The 17,888-nt window shown below is 47.2% G+C and overlaps 1 protein-coding gene and 1 long non-coding RNA gene across 2 annotated transcripts in view; one reads left to right on the top strand and one right to left on the bottom strand.

Annotated features, from left to right (window-relative positions):
• The window catches only part of LOC114625842, a 6,921-nt gene extending 3,848 nt beyond the window's left edge, over positions 1-3,073 (bottom strand). Inside the window, exon 1 of the long non-coding RNA XR_003712142.1 lies at positions 2,727-3,073. This is a non-coding gene — a long non-coding RNA (uncharacterized LOC114625842). The remainder of the gene's footprint in view (positions 1-2,726) is intronic.
• The window catches only part of Ptprn2 (protein tyrosine phosphatase receptor type N2), a 732,192-nt gene that overhangs the window by 606,330 nt on the left and 107,974 nt on the right, over positions 1-17,888 (top strand). Inside the window, exon 13 of the mRNA XM_028773201.1 lies at positions 13,510-13,722. Within this exon, the coding sequence (XP_028629034.1) occupies positions 13,510-13,722 (213 nt within the window). The remainder of the gene's footprint in view (positions 1-13,509; positions 13,723-17,888) is intronic.

Genomic DNA, 17,888 nt, shown 5'->3' with positions numbered 1-17,888 from the left:
AGAGAGAGAGAGAGAGAGAGAGAGAGAGAGAGAGAGAGAGAGAGAGAAAGGCCCTGAAAATTTTCTACAAAGATATAAAGATATCTTGTTTCCTTTCACTGGAACACAATGGTCCCACTTAGCCATTTTCAAAAAACTTAGATCCCAGTTTCTATGGTAATGATTCTTTCTTACAAAGGTTCAGTCAAAGGAATTTTAGCCCAAATTTGTGAGGAATAAAAATCTAATTGTAAACATACAGTAAATACACTATCCTGAATACCAACCATTAAATATGCATTTATAGCATTATATGTGACTAATAAGTGGCTAGATCTTCCCAAGAAGAGAGATAGAAACTCATTCATCTTGTAGACTCTCTGGAATCTCAGAGTAAAACCAGATGAACCTCCAGGGAGACTATTCTGTTTGTAGATGCCTGCCCCAAGAGCACACATCCTTTAGAACACTGCGTTTAATGGGCAAATCTAATAACAGCAATAAGGAAGGCCCGGGGCTTGTCATGTCCTTTGAATTATAATTTCAAAGTTTCTAGAAAGAAAAGTCTACAAAATCACTACATATTTGTTAACCAACCTATCAGGAATAATTTTTTTGATGAACCATATTTTTTATTTAAATAACTTTCACACTTGTTTGTTGTGGGGGGAGGGGGACAGATGCGTGCATGCTGCACCGTGAGGAAGCCAAAGGACAACTTGTAGCATGTGGGTCTCTCTTTCCACCCAGGCTTGGCAGAAAACAACTTTACCCACTGAGCCACCTCCACCTCAACAGCCAGTACTTTTTATTTTTAAGGACACAGCTTAATGTATTTGTGTTAAGCCACTGAGGGAACAGGCCTTATTCAAAGTTCCTATTTTTTTTTTCCTTTACAAAACTTTAGACCAATGTGAATAGGAGCCAGCACTAGAACTAATAATAAAGGCCGAGTTGTGCTAGCAATTCTCCCCCTTCCCCCAAAATATGATTTCCATTTTCTGTATTGATGAAAGATACATTTGTTTTCCCTTAAAGTCAAGTAAAATATTTGAGTGAATAATTTCAGGATGTGTCAGTTCTTTTCCATTTTAAGATAGGCTACTGCCTTAAGAACCATACCTGACAGCTACCCCAAAGGCAAAGCAGCAGGACTCAAACCCCATGGAGCACCTGTTCTTGAACTGACTGTGATTATTCTGTATGGTGGCTAGCCCTCACGGCAGATCTGCTGTTCTCAAAAAGATGGTCCTTGAAACAAAATGAACTCCCCTGACAAGGGTTTGCAGCCCCCAGGCTGACCTGTGTTTTTTTTTTTTAAAGAAATTTGCAGTGCAAAGCACTATGGCTTCATGGGAAATTGACCCAGCCAGGTGTTCTTCCCCTGCCCCCACCCCCAAAACCACTAAGGCATATCTATCACAAAATGTCATTCTCTTTCACAGATGTGAGAAATGTGCTACAAAAGAAAATTAAGACTGTGGTTCCACTTTTAATTAATAATTTAAATTTGTTTTTTAATAACTGGATTCCTAAATCAAAAGCATGTTAAATATGATATGTGTGCTATACATATAAATTAGTGTCTGCTTTTTAAAAACACAATTGGTTTAGTTTCCTGAAATCAGACACTTTTAAAATTTGTTGTCTACTTTTACCATGCCACTTAAACTTCCTGAGGTAGTGTTTAGCCTTGCCAAAACTGTGTCTTCCATAACAACCTTTCTATGTTTTCCTTAAAGCTACATTTTCTTTAATAAGTCCATGTGCTGGAGAGTGACTGTAATCACTTAGCTGAGTGCTCTTTAAGGCTACATTGGTCCCTGAATTGAAAATGAGATTCTTATCTCATCAAGTTAGCTTCACACATGGCAAATGTAAAAATGTACTTTAAACAACAAAGAACTAGCAGAGACCAACAAATCATTTAAAGCTATTTATATTGTTTGGAAATTTTGTAAGTTTGGGGGTTTTTCCATATACCCATATACCGGACTTTCTATTCATGCATCAGCTAACCTTTTGTAACTTCTATATTAATAATATACCTGTTTGTCATCTATAAAAAAATTCAAGCAATATATTTCTCATACATATTTTGTATTGTTTATTTTTTTTCTAGAAATGTTACTGAAACACGTACACTGAAATGAGAGCTATGCTTTCATGACTCAGGGAGAAAAAAAAATTCCTATCCTTCCTGAAGACTGCTGAATTATCATTGTTGAGAAACTTTTGTAAAGGACTTTCCTTGCCCTAAAAACAAGAATTTAAAAGGAAAGAGGGAAAACAAGAACCCGGTGGTTCGATTTATCAGATTCTAGGCAAAAAGAGTCGTCATATAAAGTACAAACTCTTTCTTTCCTAAGCCCCTGGACAGCAAGTGTGTCTGGCTTCCAGAGTGGACCTGATCAGTGTCCTCTGCAGCCAGAACGTGAGTCTAGGGCTCTCCACTTCAGTGCCTGCAAAGGCAGTCTGAGGCACGGGAAGTTTTAAGGGTCACCAGTGAGAAAATACACTTTTCTACATTGAAACAACTGCAAGGTGACTTAAGGACATTCCACCATTGAAAAGGTGACCAAAATGCAACTCACTACATTTCTGCACCCATCCTTCCTCAAAGAACAGAGAAAGGCAGGCAGGCTATTGGATTCTGATTAAATCTGGAGCGTGGGTTTTAGATAGGGTAGGTAAAGGAGCCCTTTGGGACACAAGAAAACTAAAATAAAACAAACGCCTGTACTTACAATTTCCATGTCTCTTGGTGCTTGTGGAAAACCAAGCTGGCTGCCTGCCTGCCGGACAGCGCGCCCTGCTCTGGTCTGCATCTGCCCTGGGCCCTGGCCTTCTCTGGCTGTTCTTCCGAAGTGACCGCGAGGGGTCCCTGCCACTTGGAGCAGAGGGGATGTATCCCACACCTGCTTGTGTCTCGCGACTGTGAAAAGCGAGAAAAGCAAGTGAGATGTGACAGAAGGATGGCTCTGAGCCGCATCCTGGGATGTGCCAGGCGCCTCGTGGCCTTTAGGCTCCTCTCAGTGCACTGCCTCCCGCTGAGTTTGCAATGCTGGCTCTGGGGCTGGAGTACAACGGGGCCGCGAACTCCCGTAGGCTCTGCGCGCCCCCGACTCCGCTGCCCCGCCCAGATCTCGGGGCATGTATTGCCAGCGCCTCGCCTTAGGCTGCCAGACCCCAGTGTTCCCCGCTGCACTCCTGAAGTCTTTAAGACTCTGTGGCTGCAGTAGGAGAGGCAGGAACTCTGGCATAGCAAAGGGTGAACATGGGGCAGGGCGCGCCCTCGCACTTGTGCTGAGTGATGGATCCCTTCACCCTAAGTGTACACAAAGTACCTGGAGGCTGAGTTTCTTGTCATAAAGAGAAGTCTGTGTTCCCGGTCCCAGTATTCTATGATCCATTCTCCAAATCTAGTGCGGGCGGGGGAAGGAGGGCAGAGAAGGGGTGGGGGAGAGAAGAGAAGGAGGAGGAGGGAGAGGAGGAAGAAGAGGACGAGGAGGAGGAAGAGGAGGAGGTGGTGGTGGCTGGCGGCAAGCTTACACATAGGCTGTTGCTATGGAGAGGCCCGGTTGCTAGAGAGGCTGAGGGCGGCAGGTCCCCTCCTCCGGGCGGGCTCAAACTCCAGGTCCTGTGTTCTCCTATGACAGAGTACCAGCCTGCAGGGCACTCTTCCTTCTTCCCTGTTCTCAGCCCAAGGCTGAACCAAGGGTAGCTTTGGAGGCTTCTTGGGAACAACAAGACACTAGACACTCAAGTAGGCTGGGCCCTGAGAATGATTGTAGGATTTGAGAATCACCTCCGTCCTGGTCTTTGCCAAGACAGACCTTTAGCCAACTGGCCTCAGCGCCCTGCAGAGTCCTGGGCCTGCTGAGAGCGCAACAGAGAAGAACCACTCTAGCAAACCTGATGGAGGGCCTCAGGGTCACCATGCATCAACCAATTTTAAGGCGGGAGTGAAGGGTCTTCAGGGCCTATCCTCTGGCATAGGAGCATTCCATAGCCCAGGAGACTATTGGGGAAAGCCCAGTTTATCCTCTTTGCCACCCCTCAAACTCATCTTTCCCATGAAGTCATCAGCTGCCTCTTGCAAACTACTCAGGCCTACAGGATTGGTGCAGGTTGCGCCACCATCGCAGATCGCTGGGATCTCTCCTTCAGACCCTGTAAATTAAAACTAAACAAAAGAGTTTAATCCGGCGACCAGAGGCCGTCATCCTTGGGAAGCAACACTTGGTAGCATTGGGCCCTCTTTTGGAGAGCTTAGTCCTCTCCAGGCTGTGGAGCTCTTGCATTAGGCAGATCTGGGGCTTTGCCCAGGTGATGAAAAGGCAAGGCGGTACCAGTCTTTCCTGGCCTGGCCTGCAGCGAGGGCTGCGGACTTCGTTCCAGGGTCCAGGAGTTGGCTCTGCGGCCTCCGGGTGTGCGGCGGCAGGGTGGGAGTGGGGGGTGTCGACTGTGCAAGCCTTCATCTCCAGCTGTCCCAAGTGTCGGGAACAATGGGAAGGCGACAGGAGAAGGGATGAGGGGGGTGCGCCGGGGTTTCCTGAAAAAGAGCCCTCCGCAGACTGTCATCTGCGTATGACAGAATCTGCTCCCCCACACTTTCCTTTCTTCCCCTTGTTCCTGCAGCTGTGGGCCCTGAAGAGCGTATTGTACGCACAGATGTTGGGTTTCGCTCTTAGCCTCCTGGCCGCTCTGTAGGAGTGCAGCGCACCAGGGTGTCCAACCTGTGGCCAGGGCCCAGGAGCAAACAGGGGTTGGGGAGGAAAATTGATGGTATGGAAGAGTCTGGGAGCCTCACGCGGAGAGTCGGAACCAAGAGGAGGACTCTAGAGACCTCTTGGCTAGCATGAATCCCTGAGTTCCACCTCAGGTCTGCGCTCAGGTCAAGTAATTGGGTAGGCTCCAGCGACTGGAAGGGTAGCCCTGTACCCTCCACTCAGGCGCCCGGGGGGAGGGCGGTCGTCTAGGGTGGAGATAAGAGCTTAAAGATGAAGAAAGAAATGCTTTTCACTGCTGTCCAACATATTGGGCTAGCAGCCCCGCAATTGGCCTGGACAAATGGTGGCAAAGTCTCATTAGCACCTGCTTTCAACAGACTACTCCCTATGAGCATCTGGGTCTTAGAAACTGGGGTTCGTGAACAGTGTACATGTGTGTGTGTGGTGGCGGTGGTGGGGAAGGTCCCTTAAGTAATTAACATGCTTCTGTTTGGAAAGGAGGGAAAGAACTTGGTTTACCGTAATTCTTTTTCTCTTGGAGAGTTTCTACGAAACACTTCCTCTGTCATAAGCAAAGGTCATAGTAGGGCCATGAGGGGCGACTTTTCTAGCTGAGGCCTCATTCCCTCATCCTAGCGCTACTCTGAACTTGGCCAGAATGAAGTGCTACTCACGAATGAAAGAAAAGACTGAAAGAAAGAACCGGTGAAGGCCCTGGCTCCGGCTGGGTACCAATGACTGACAAAGCTTATGTCCATTCATAGTCTTGGACGGATGAGGGTGTATGGAGAGCCGCGGCCCCTTAGCCAATTGCTGTCAGCAACATGTGGGGGGGGGGGCCCACGACATCGCTATAGCAACCGGTGGCTGGGCCGCGAGCCGCGCCGCCGCCGCCGGCCGGGTGCGCGCGGGGCCGGATATAAGGCGGGGCGCGGCGCCCGCGCCGGTTGGAGCTGCGCGCGCGGCCGGCCGCCTTGCGGGGACCGTCCCGAGCCCGGCCCTGCACCCGCCCACGCAGCGTCGGGACCCGGTGCGCCTAGTCAGGGGGCCGGGTTGAGGCGGAGCACGCCGGGCCGCGCCGAGAGGCCTCGCAGAACTGGCTGCACCCTCCGGCTCCGAGCAAGAGCTACCGCGCCGCCGCCGCCGCTGGGACGCGCGGTACCTTTGTTTCCACCCGCCTCCTGAGAAGTTTGTGGTCAGAAGCAGGATGGCCCCGCTCAGCAGTGGCTCCAATGCAGGGAAGCGGTTGGTTGCGATGATGGCGCTGTCGCCAACGGCCGCTTCGCCCCGAAGCTGCTTAGCCGGGCGCACACCCCCACCTCCTGCTTTCTTGGGAACCCAGCGTCCTCCCTGCTGCAGGTAACCAGGGATGGCCAGCCCCGTCGTGGCACTGAGAGGGTGGTCGGGTGAATCCTAGCAAAGGAGACAAGAGTGGGGTGGGGCAGAAGGGATCAAGAGTGACTAACCACTAGTGTATCACCAAGCTTGGTGCTGGCAGGGCGCAGAACAGAACCTTCCAAGGGTTGAGGGTATGCTTGAGGCCCCCAGATATAGGACCTGGCCGTCTTGCCCAGTTCAGGGGGTAACTCTTGCCACAGGACACATGTCAAACCAACAGGAAAGACCCACCTTTGGAATTATCTCCAGGTGGGTCTGAGGCGGAGTGCCCACGATGGCAGTTCTTCCTGAGCGCACAGATTATAAGGGAGAGACAGATGTCCTGGACTAGCGACTCGAGGAGACTTCCCCAGGGAGAATGGGATGGTGATCTGTAGGACTTCTCTCGAGTACTCCTCTTTGCTTGCCATAAGGCTGGACTTCTGGGAACCTCAGAACTTGGAGAAACGGCCTCGAGAATGAGAGGAGATGGAGATGTACGGGATGATGAGGAAAGAGGGAGGATGGATGAAGGACAGGATGAGCAGCTAGCATAAAGTGGACTGGTCTGGGGACGTTTTTCTCTGGCAGCATTTTGGAGATCTCTTTACTCTCATCTATCTGGGGTACCTGGGTGTGCTTCTGTGCCATTCGAGCTGGCAGCTAGTTAAGAGGACCAAGTGGGCCCGGGGCGGAGCGTTCAGAGAAGCAGGTGGGGCGTTCAGAGAAGCAGGTGGAGCGGCCCAGGAGAGTGCAGAGTCCTCTGACCCCTCCCCCCGACCCCATCCCAGCCACTCCTAGGATCACCTTTGAGCGTCTACCTCCCTTTCCCCAAAGGAAACCCGAATTTTCTCCCACCCCCTATTTATCTGAGACACCCCCCCCCCGCCAGGTGGGGCGGTCGCGTACTCTCCAGGAAAACTTCCGACTCAGAGCTGTTTGAACAAGAGCTTATTTATTTCATTTCTGACTAATGGTTTGGTTCCTAAAATCCGCCTGATTTGCAGTTAAAGAAGCTGTGCCCCCCAGACATCTGGGTAGCCCCCAAAATCAGCAGCACTGACTTTTAAAGCCGAAGTCCTTTTGCGTCTTCGTTGCACCGCAACGCTCCAGGCTGGACTGCTTTAAAGAAGAGGGGTCAGTATAAGAATTGCCAGGGCCCTGTACATGGTAGAACTAGGTGTGTGCCGCAGTTCACCTGCCGAGCCTCACCGTGCCTCTGCCCGCCTGGGTCCTACCCCACTCAGTTTCTACCCAGTTCTTTAGTTGTCCATCGAAGTCAGCAGACCTCGGGCTTTCCTAGGTACCAGGCACCGCGCGTTCCTGCTGGAAACCGAGAGTCTTACTGATCTGGAGTAAAGGGATTAGTGGTCCAAATGGTTTGCACCAAGCCAGGATCGACAGATTTTAGGGATCAAGTAAATATGTGGAAGCGGAGAAATGAGGAGGAAGTGCCCACCCGCTCCCAAGCCTAGATGCCCAACTCCCAAAGCGCACCGCACCGTAGCCTGGCTGGGGAGTGCTGGTCGGCCTTGGTAGTGCTGCGGATGCTTTTGGTATTTTGGGATGGGTACGGGCGTTGTTGGGGACATTAACGGCTCTGGGCGGCTCGCTTTGTGGCCGGGAGGCTGGGCTGAGGCATTGTCCCAGCCAGGACCCTCTCAGGGCTGTGAATACCGGAGGCTCCCAGGAACCCTCGACCTTTTGTGTCCTGCGCCATGGTCTGATCTCCACGACCTCTACAGAGATCTTGGGAATTAGTGAGGGGGAAAGGACGGGGAAACAGGGGTAAGAAAGCCTAGGCCCGTGTGGGTCAGCCTCCCAGTGTGGGGGAGGGGACTTGTGACTGCCGCCATCCAGCTTCCTAGACCCGCGCTTGACTCTTTCCACAATCCGGTCCTGGCCAGCTGAGCAAAACCAATGCCTTCCTGGCCTGAGAGCAAGTGAAGCTAAAAAAATAATATTTCAGTCTTGAAGGGATGTGATTCTTAGGGTTGAGGCTAGCGCAGGACCAGACTGGGCAGTATGGCCAAATATCCCACTCCAATAACAGGACATCACCCTAGAAAAGTCCTGACTGCTCCAAGCTTCAGGCATCAAACAGGCCAAAACGCTGGCCTGCAAGTGCGCTGAGGGTACCCGCCGCTGAGCTTTGAGTTCTGATATAAAGAAAACGCAGCTAGTGGATCGGAAAAATGCAAGGGGGCAGGTTTCCTCTTTGGATAGACCCATTTGGCCTGTTCTCCACTAGCTTAGCTGGCTCTTCTACCCTGGACGATTTGTGGTTAACAAGCAACATTAAAAATGAGTTCACAGAACTCTCTCCTCCTTTTCAATATCAGTATCATGAATCCTCCCTTATCTTAAAACAGAGCGTTTCTCTAGAACAACTATTTTAGTACTGCTTCAAGATAGCAAATAAGTTATTATCTTTTGTATATTCACTTACGTGTATGCCTGAAATTTTTCAGTAGCCTATTTAAAAAAAAAGCGAGTAACTTATTTTCATTAAAGTTTATGTTTAAAAATAATTATTTCTTGGGAGATTCTTCTGCCCATATAAGCTTTTTTTTTTTTGGTGGCTATTTGAATGGCAGATTTGCAAGTACAATTTCATCTGTACAGGGGAACAATAGCTTTCAGCCGCACAAAGGCCTTCTCCCACCCTGAATTCAGACCGCAATGCCTCTTGCTCTGATAATAGCTTCTGAAAAGATTTTGTAATGCAGAGAATTAATACATGATTATTTCTGCCTGACTTCTCTCATTTATTAGAATTCTGTGGCAAATTCCAAATTAAAAATAGTTCAGTTAACAGCTTTAAAAAAATGCTCTTAAAATATTTCAAGACACCCTTCTCCCCCTCCTCATTTTTAAGTTTGGTTGCTTGTCCAGGCTTGAAAAAATTTTGTTTTGCTCAAAACTGTGATCAGTTTTAAAGTGGTAGTAACTATATTTTTAATAAATATATCTTAGAAAATTTAAAAGGAAATTTCCAAATTAATTCTCTAAGATGCTCATACAGCCAGTCAAAGACAAACTTGTTACAGTAACTCATAAATGTCTCTCAGACTAATTTCTGTTTCACAGGAGGAATGGTTTTACAGTCATAATACTATGACTCCCCAAAAGAAAGGGAGGGGACATGTCCCTCAGCTTGTCTTTAAGTAAAGGCTTTTCCAAACCAAAGTGTGTGTGGTGGGTCACTAAAATAGGCTGAAGCTAGGTTGCAAATCAAATTCCATAGAAATAGTACAATGAGCATGTCAACAAGAGAAATTTAGTATCCACAAAGCTGGATGTTTATGCTTGTAACTTTGTGTGTATGTTGTGTGCAGGCAGCTTTTAAACTGCAAGTCAGAAATATCTGGCTCTTGTGAATTGGTTATGTTACATTTTATCTTGGCAGCATGCCTACAAATGTTCACCATAAAGTTTTGTATTGGTGTGGCTTAGTTCTCACAATTGACTCCAGGCATAGAATCCCATACCCCCTCAGCTTATCACACAACCTTTAAAAAAAAAAAGTTATACGGGTGTCTGTCAAGGATGGCTCAGCAGTCACTGGAAGCCCCATGTGTCTCACAGTTCAGAATGCTGAACTCAACCAGGATATGGTCTAAGAGTGGCTCTACAAATCCACTTCCCTTCTCCCATACTGCCCTTGCCTCACAGCTTCTGCAAAACCGCATATTCTAAATTTGAGGAGCTGCAAGTAGAGATGATAGCAAAACATACTCAAGGTTACAGTTCACCCGAGCTGCCTCTGAGCTGGCTCAATGTGGACCTGCTTGTTCCTGATTACTTTTAAAGTCTATCCTATTCCTGTTATTTTTTAAGTCTGCTCAGAACTTGATAGTGTAGTGCTGGTGAGTGTGCCTCCCACTTCCTGGATTCAGAGCCCCTCCCCCTCCCACCCCACCCCCAGCACCTCTGACAACCTCCTTCTGAGAATCCTTCTCTCCAACACCCTCCTCAGCCAGCCGCTGCTGCTCCAAACTTTCAGAAAGAGCTTCTACTGTGCAGAAGGTGTTCTGCTTTTAAAAGACATCTGACTGTAAATGTCAAAGTTATAAATATTTAAGCATCATTTTTTCTTTCAATTTCAAGTCAAGACTGATAAGATGTCTGTGCTGTCTTCCGGACAGGCCCAGGAAAGCCGCCCCGTGGTCTACACCAAACTGCTCATCCTTGGGAAGTCACCATTCTGAGAGGGACAGGGGCACATGCCAGCTGCACCTGGGTCAGCCCAGGTGCAATCTCACTTCTAAGCTTACAGCAGACTCACTTCTCCTCCCACTGAAGCTCCTGGTTAACAAGCGTTTTTACATGTGCTTTTTTAGCTCCACAGGAAGAAAGGAGACATAAGGTTATGTTAACTCAGTCACTGTACCTAGAAGAGGATGCTCAACAGAAATTAAAAGAAGAATTTCTAGAGATTTTATCCCCCCCCCCCCAGGATTCTTACAGCCTCACCCATTGCTAGCAGTTTTCTCACCCTATCCCCCCCCCCCACCTCCCCACCCGCGCCATTTCAACCCTTCAGAGCAGGGCATTTTGGCGCTACCGTCAGGCAGAGGTCCCCTAAGAGATAATTTTCAGGTTTGAGAAGCCATCAGTCAGTTGAAATTCAGACCTTAATGTTAGATATATATTGACTCCTAGGAGTTCCCTTGGTCCAGCATCTACCTTACACTCTTCTGTCACTCCTTTCAACCTCCACTCTACCAACCTTCCAGGGGGCCTTCCCACTCAGGCCCATAGCTTCAGATCTGCGTGCCTCCATGACTCCTACCCCACAGGCCAGTGGCAGGAGCCTCCTATCTGGTGGGATTCTGGGGCACTGATCCTGGGCATCAGCCAGTCCTCAGGACCAGGCAGGGGGCAGAGATGGGTGGAGCCTAGGGTAATCTGCTGTGACTCTTGTACAGTTGGCCCTGCCCTCTTCAGTTCTCCCACAGGAGTCCAGTGAGAATGAAGTCTTTGCTCTTGCCAGGACAATTTGGTTCGGTCTCTGAGTAAATCCCAGCACCCAACTGGTTTAAAGTAAAACCTAGAAAGAGGAAGCTGGGATACTCCCTCCTCTTCTTCGGTGCAGTCCTGGGCTTTTCACTGGGTCTTGGTTGCCCCACAGGCTGCCCCGCAGGTTGCCTCTCAGGCTGAGATGAAGTTCATTTGCAGGAGCATCGCCTACCTCTTCCTGTGGCCCCAGAGTGCCCAGTGTCACCTGGCAGTGCTGTCAATCTGGCAGAGTTCCTACTCCGGGCCATTGGTCGCTTGATGCTCCTCGCCCTGTGGTTCTTAAAGCTCTGTGGAACCGCGGGTCCAGTGCAGAGTGTACTAATGGGCTGTCACATGCCGTGGCCCAGCATGGCTGGTAACTTATAGCTATCTGAGAACCTGAAGCCCAGGAGTTTCATACCTGAAGCTAGGTTAGGGAGGTCCTGTTTCCAGCGCGCCAAGTGGTGCGCAGGTTCACCCAAAGCCTAGGCTGGGCCTCGCCTCAGGGACCCTCCAGCAGCTCCGGGACTGGGTAAGGTGCTTTTGGCACTGCCATCACACCACTGCCTTTGTTGTGGTCTGCCAACAAGAGGCTAGACAGGCAAGGGCGGCGGGAACGCAGCCATTGATCCGGCAGAATGTGACCAGCTCCCGCCCTGGTATAACTGGGACCATACTGAACCCTGGGAAGTGAACCTCTCCGTTTTGCGAATGGTGCGGAGGCGCACTGGCCAGGAACTTAAGGGAAAGGTTTTGTTCTCGTGTAAACTGCAGCCGGTCATGTGAGGACAGCCATGTGGGCCAGAGACCCTGCCCGAAAGGGTTATTTGTGTGGTTTGGGCTCCTGCGGGTGCTGGAGCAAAGAAATGTAGCTTGGAAACTGGGATGGGGACTTAGCTGACTTAGGGGGAGGGGCGGGAGACTCTGGAGTGACTTCTTTCTAGAAGGTCTGTGGGGTGGGCGGGAGTGAAAAGGGGAGGGGACCCGGGAGGAAACTAGGAGGAGGAAGGGAAGGGTTCCACAGTTTTTTCCATGTGCAGGGCTCTCTGTGCTCCTAGCCCATAGCAGCCACTCACTCCTGGGCAAGGTGTCCACGTGTCTGCTCCAGGTCTCCTGATCCCCGCCCAAAGATCCCCTTGCCGGGCTTTGGAGCCCCCTCCCTTCCTCTCTTCCATCCATTACTGAAGCCCAGGAACCTCCTGGGTCCAGAGCCAAACAGAACCAAGCCGCGCATCCAGGCAGGAAATCCCGGCGTCTTTTCTCATTTAACCCGCGTTTCCATTAACTCGGTCCCCGCGCCCGCTAATCCGCGCACCGAAGGCAAAAGCAGGCTAATTAATGACCAGCTTTTCCAGTCAAGACTAGCGATAATTGCTTTGGTGGCCTTTATGATTACAAGATAAAAATGGGCCCGGCCTGACATAAGAGACGCTGTGTACACTCGGAGACTGGAGGAAACGAAGAGTTGGGAGGCTGAAAGCGGAGCAGAAAATTACTAATAGAAGAGAGATAATGAATAGGCCGGCCAGGCATTCATGGGGAAAAATCCATTTTGTTACCACGCGAAATTAGGTGGCAAAAAGGAGTTTGCTAATTGTTCTCCTCTTGTAGCAACCAGGACGGAGGCAGGGGCGTGCTCTTCCATTCATTTATCGAGTAATTGTGGGGGTTGCTGGCCGGGAGTCGTGGGCGATTTGCCTGCGGCCCTTCCATTTTCCTGTGGCGTGTTTAATTGTTGCTAATACACCTCCTAATGAAGCTAATGAGGGGGGCGCTGTCTGGCTATCTGCCCTGGATTTGAGTGACAGAAAGGATTTTCTCACCTACTCCCCCAAGATGAGAAGTAAACTTTCCAGTTGCCTGTTCTCAAAGACCTTGTCCCCTTTGAAGGAACAATACTCAGGTACTGGTAGTTGGAGTCTGTGCCTATAGAGAGTGACTAGAGCTGGTTGCATTAGCCCACAGAATGTCTTCTAGAGCAAGAAGTCATGTCCCAGAGCTATGATGACTCTGGCCATTGCATTCTATTGGGACTGGGAACTATTTAGTTCTGTTAACATTTTACCCTTCTCCTGCCAAACATGTTCTGGGTTACAAGCTCTGGACAAAATCTGTATCTGATTAAGGAAGGATGTACACTTTGTTTTACTTAAGACAGGAAATTAGGTACCAAATACTTTTACATTATTAAGTTTGAAAAGCAGTCACCATTGGGGATGCTCTTGCCTTCTGCTTAATAGAAATTCAGTCTGGAGGTGGTGTGGTGCTGGAATTTTCTTCTGCATGTGCCCCTGCACAACCGTCTCCCCATTGTGCTGACACTACACTGAAGTATGGAGTTGCACATGAAGGGGAAGGATTGCTAGAGTCGAGGTTCCTTGAGTAGTAACCTGTTCTCCCCTTCCTTCTCCTCCAGCAGAAAGGAAAGCTCAAGCTCCTGCCCCATCAGGAAGAGCAAGAGGACTCTACCAAGTTCATTGTGCTCACCTTCCTCTCAATCGCCTGCATCCTGGGGGTTCTCCTGGCTTCCACCCTTGCCTATTGCCTCCGACACAACTCGCACCACAAGCTGAAGGACAAATTGTCTGGACTAGGAACTGACCCCAGTGCAGATGCCACCGAAGCCTACCAGGTAAAAATAAACTTTTCAAAGTTTTCCACTTGGATTTGCCAAACTTGATTTTGGGAGTTGGAGGAGGGGGCAGTCTGTCTCCTCCCTCAGGATCTACACTCCTTCATGAAGTCACAGTACTGGGTTCTTTTATGATGCCAATTTGAAACTTCTCATTAGCATTCATGTAAATACCTTGTAACCACAATTTTATGACTCTGTATTAATCTTACACAGTTCTTGGAAAGTCTTACGTTGTTAGCTGCCTTGAGAAGTGGGTTGGTTGCTAATTAGAAATGAGGGAAAAGTACAATACATGAATTATGCATTATCTGTTATCTTAATCTGGCCACTATTAATGAAACTCGCCACAGTCGCAAGATGGATTGGTTGTGTAGATGTTTAAAGATGGCTCTTAAATCATCAACTTCCTAGGGATCTTATAGGAAGGGATCTTTTGACCTGATCTGTTGTCACCCTCTGCTATTATTTGTATAAAGTGAAACCTAATGCTGATAAATAGAACATAGTGTATCTTTATGAGTCAGCAGTGGCAGCTGTGTGCTATGTGTTCTAGAAACACAGACAGGCACCCAACATGCCTGGAAGCAGAACAGAACCCTGGAGAAGTATGAACAGCAGAGTCAAAACACAAGAGGCATAATCAACACCCCATAGTTTTTGGGAATTTGGTAGTATTTATTTTATAATGAATGATTTTCTATAACTAAACTGTGACTCCACTCAGCAGCAATGCAAGACCAGAGTATATAGAATAGAAGTCAGGGAATGCAATTTTTTTTCAAATATAAAATCATTTAACTCTAAATGTATTAATCTCTTTAGGGTTATAAAATTCTTCACTTGATTGCTACGTTTAAAATTTTAATCAATACGCAGTTTAAGGTTTTCTCCAATTTCGAGTCTTTTGTCTTGTCTAACCATGTATCTATGCTGTAGAACGTCTTGTCAGTAATTCACATCACACAGTATATAAAGCAAATGCTGTCTGTTCTGTTGTCAAAGTTACTTCAGGGAGCTCTCTGGTTCTCTCAGGAAATATGGTGACTGGCCAGACTGGCTAGTCTGAGCTGGCTGCCCCTTGCTCTGTGGCTGTTTTGCATCTGCTCCATATAGCTAGTTGAGAAGAATTTATAAAGCCCCTTTGCTTAAAAGAGATGAGGAGACAGCTTTTGGTCCCATTTCAAAATTCTTATCATCACCAACGAATGGAGAAAACCTCTAGTTTTCTGAAGGAGGGTCACAAGCCTGGTCAGGATGATCTTTTTCTTATAAAGAAATGGCAACTTCAAATGGATTGAAGATGGTATTTCAGGCACATGGCACATAGCTTTGCTTCAAAGCCAAAGGGGGGGAAAAAACACGTTTGAAGAAGCAGCCTGGAAAAAAAATGTCACATAAACTAGTAAGAATTTACCCAAAAATTCTATTGAAAGCAAGACCATCAATACAGGATGCCAGGTCTTCAGGGCCAAGCAAGTGTCAGAACATAAATAAATAATCACACTCCACACTCTTCAGTTCTGTGTGTGAGAGACAGAGATCATAAGGACGGAGGTTTCCAGAAAGCATGGCATCCTTTGATATACTTTGAAATTCAAATATGAAATATTGATAGAATGAAAGATTGGACTCCCATGCAGAAATGACTAATTTTTATAAGATTGTGGGTAGAAAAATGCATACTTATGACTGAGTTTGTAATAATTAACAACAAAAGGAAAAAAAAAACTCTTCCTGGTGACAGATCTAATTAATAGTATCTGTGATTAAAATCATGTCCTTGCAGCAAGAAAACTGTTTGAATTTCTTAGAGTGACCTTTTTGTGTTCCTCCTGGGGGCATGGTGGTTAAGTTGATATTGATTTTATAATGAGCTCTGGTTTGTTTAATAAGAATCTGTAATCCCGACAATAAATGAAATGTGTGCTTTTCTTCAATCCAGATTAATAAAGAAGAAAAGACAGAGGAAACTTTTTCTTCAAAAACAGGATCTAAAAAAAAGTTGGAAGTGAAAATGACTGGGAACATTTTCTGTTGGGCTTATTTCTGAAACTATTTACCAGTGTCATTCTAGAGAGTTACCCCGATAAGATGGGGTCTACTATCATCCAACCAGCAGGCTCCTTGGAAGGACCATGTGCAGGGAAGCCATGTTGCTTTGGCTCCTTTTTCCAGCAGGCCAGGTCTCAGCACATGGGGATCACATGGTTGCCAGCTTTGGGTTTAGCTGGGTACACTGAAGGCTCATGGCTTGTGGTTACTCAAGGCTTCTCTGGAAATATGAATCACTGTATCCATCGATGGAGTCTTATGGCTTTGGATTTTCCGTTTTTGTCATTGAAACAACCTTCGTGTTTAAAAATCTTCTTTAAAGAGAAAAAAGCAAAGCTGAGAGCCTGTGAGATGGCTCAGCTACCGATTTCTAGAACATTTCCACATAGTGGAAGGTTAAAAAAAAAAAAACCTCTTACAAGTTATCCTCTGACCTACCCACACACCATATGGCGTGACCACTCAATAAATAAACATAATTTTAAAAACCTATAAGCATGCAACTATAAATTTCAGGGAAAGGGTCTTCTCTTTTTTTTAAACTATTGTGAATAACAAGGCAGATTTTATTTATTTATTTATTTATTTATTTATTTATTTATTTATTTATTTATTTGGTTTTTCGAGACAGGGTTTCTCTGTGTAGTCCTGGCTGTCCTGGAACTCACTCTGTAGGCCAGGCTGGCCTCGAACTCAGAAATCCGCCTGGCTCTGCCTCCCAAGTGCTGGGATTAAAGGCGTGTGCCAACACTGCCCGGTGGAAAGGGTCTTCTTGAATGAATGTATTTACTACTAAATCTTTGGGTGTGTGAGGATGTACCTCAGTGGTACCTTTTGTCTACCAATTTAATTACCAATTCATACATATATATTCATATACATACATGTATATATGAATTAACATAACATATAACATGTAATATACATTATATATTATATATAATTATATATGTATAATATATTATACATATATATATAATTTGTGCTTCTATATTTGCTTATTTTGTCTTTGAGATTGTGAATAGGAGTTTGTCACACTTTTCTTCAGTGATCACAGGGACAATTGAACACTCTGCCACTGTGTCTTATTTCATGGGGACATGATAGAAAAATAGTTCACTATTTTAAGTTTATAAAGGGGGAAAAGGTTATGCTGTGAGTGGGTTGAAAGTTACCCAGGGATGTTGGTAGTTGGCTGAACACTAAGTGTGGTCACTAACGGAATGTAATGTTACCTTGGAAGTGAAAGAGGTAACTGCTTGTGCAGTGAGAGCACAGCACAGAGTACAAGTATACTGACTGTGAAGAAAGGGGAGAGGAAAAAATAGAAATCAGATGCTGTGGGCTTCACACACAGCCTCTGGCTGGAACTTTCCTTTCTTATCACAACCCCCAAAGAGAATCCTCATGTTAGACAGCACCAGGGTCAGTGTGGTGTGGGAGATCCGTGCTGGGACCTTTATGCAGGACCTTCTGAGGCATAGGTAGGCAGGCTGTGAACTCTACCACCACCACCCCAGGCACATAGCCATGTGCCATGGGTTATGAATGACCATCTTGAAATGGCCTCAAAGCAGTCTGGAGTATGAATTATTAGATTCTTGCAAATATCTCTAAACAAGTTCACTTTTTCTTCTCATGCATTTGTATGTATATACTGCCCTCCCATGGGTGAGCAAGATTGGGAGGGAGAGAGACACAGAGAGAGAGAGAGTAAGGGAAAGGGAGGAGGGAAGAGAGAGAAAAGAGAAAGGGAGAGGGATAGAGAAAGAGAGAGGGGAAGGGAGAGAGAAAGGGAGGGGAGAGAAAGAAAGAAAGGAAAGAAAGGAAAGAAAGGAAGAAAGAAAGAAAGAAAGAAAGAGAGAAAGAGAGACAGAGAGAGAAAGAGAAAGAAAGAAAGGGGAAGGAAGGAGAGGGGGAGAGGGGGAAGGGAAGGAGCAGACAGAGGGAAAGTTAGGAAGGAGAGGGAAAGAAAGAGGGGGAAGGGAGAGAAGGGGAGAGAAAGGAGAGAGGGAGGGTAGAGAGGCGGGGAGGGGGAGGCAGAGAGGGGGAGGGGAAGGAGACAAGAGAGAGAGAGAGAGAGAGAGAGAGAGAGAGAGAGAGAGAGAGAG

Source organism: Grammomys surdaster, unplaced genomic scaffold (genome assembly GCF_004785775.1).
Source record: "Grammomys surdaster isolate TR1022 unplaced genomic scaffold, NIH_TR_1.0 223, whole genome shotgun sequence".
NCBI lineage: Eukaryota > Metazoa > Chordata > Mammalia > Rodentia > Muridae > Grammomys > Grammomys surdaster.
This window is presented reverse-complemented; position numbering and strand designations above follow the sequence as displayed.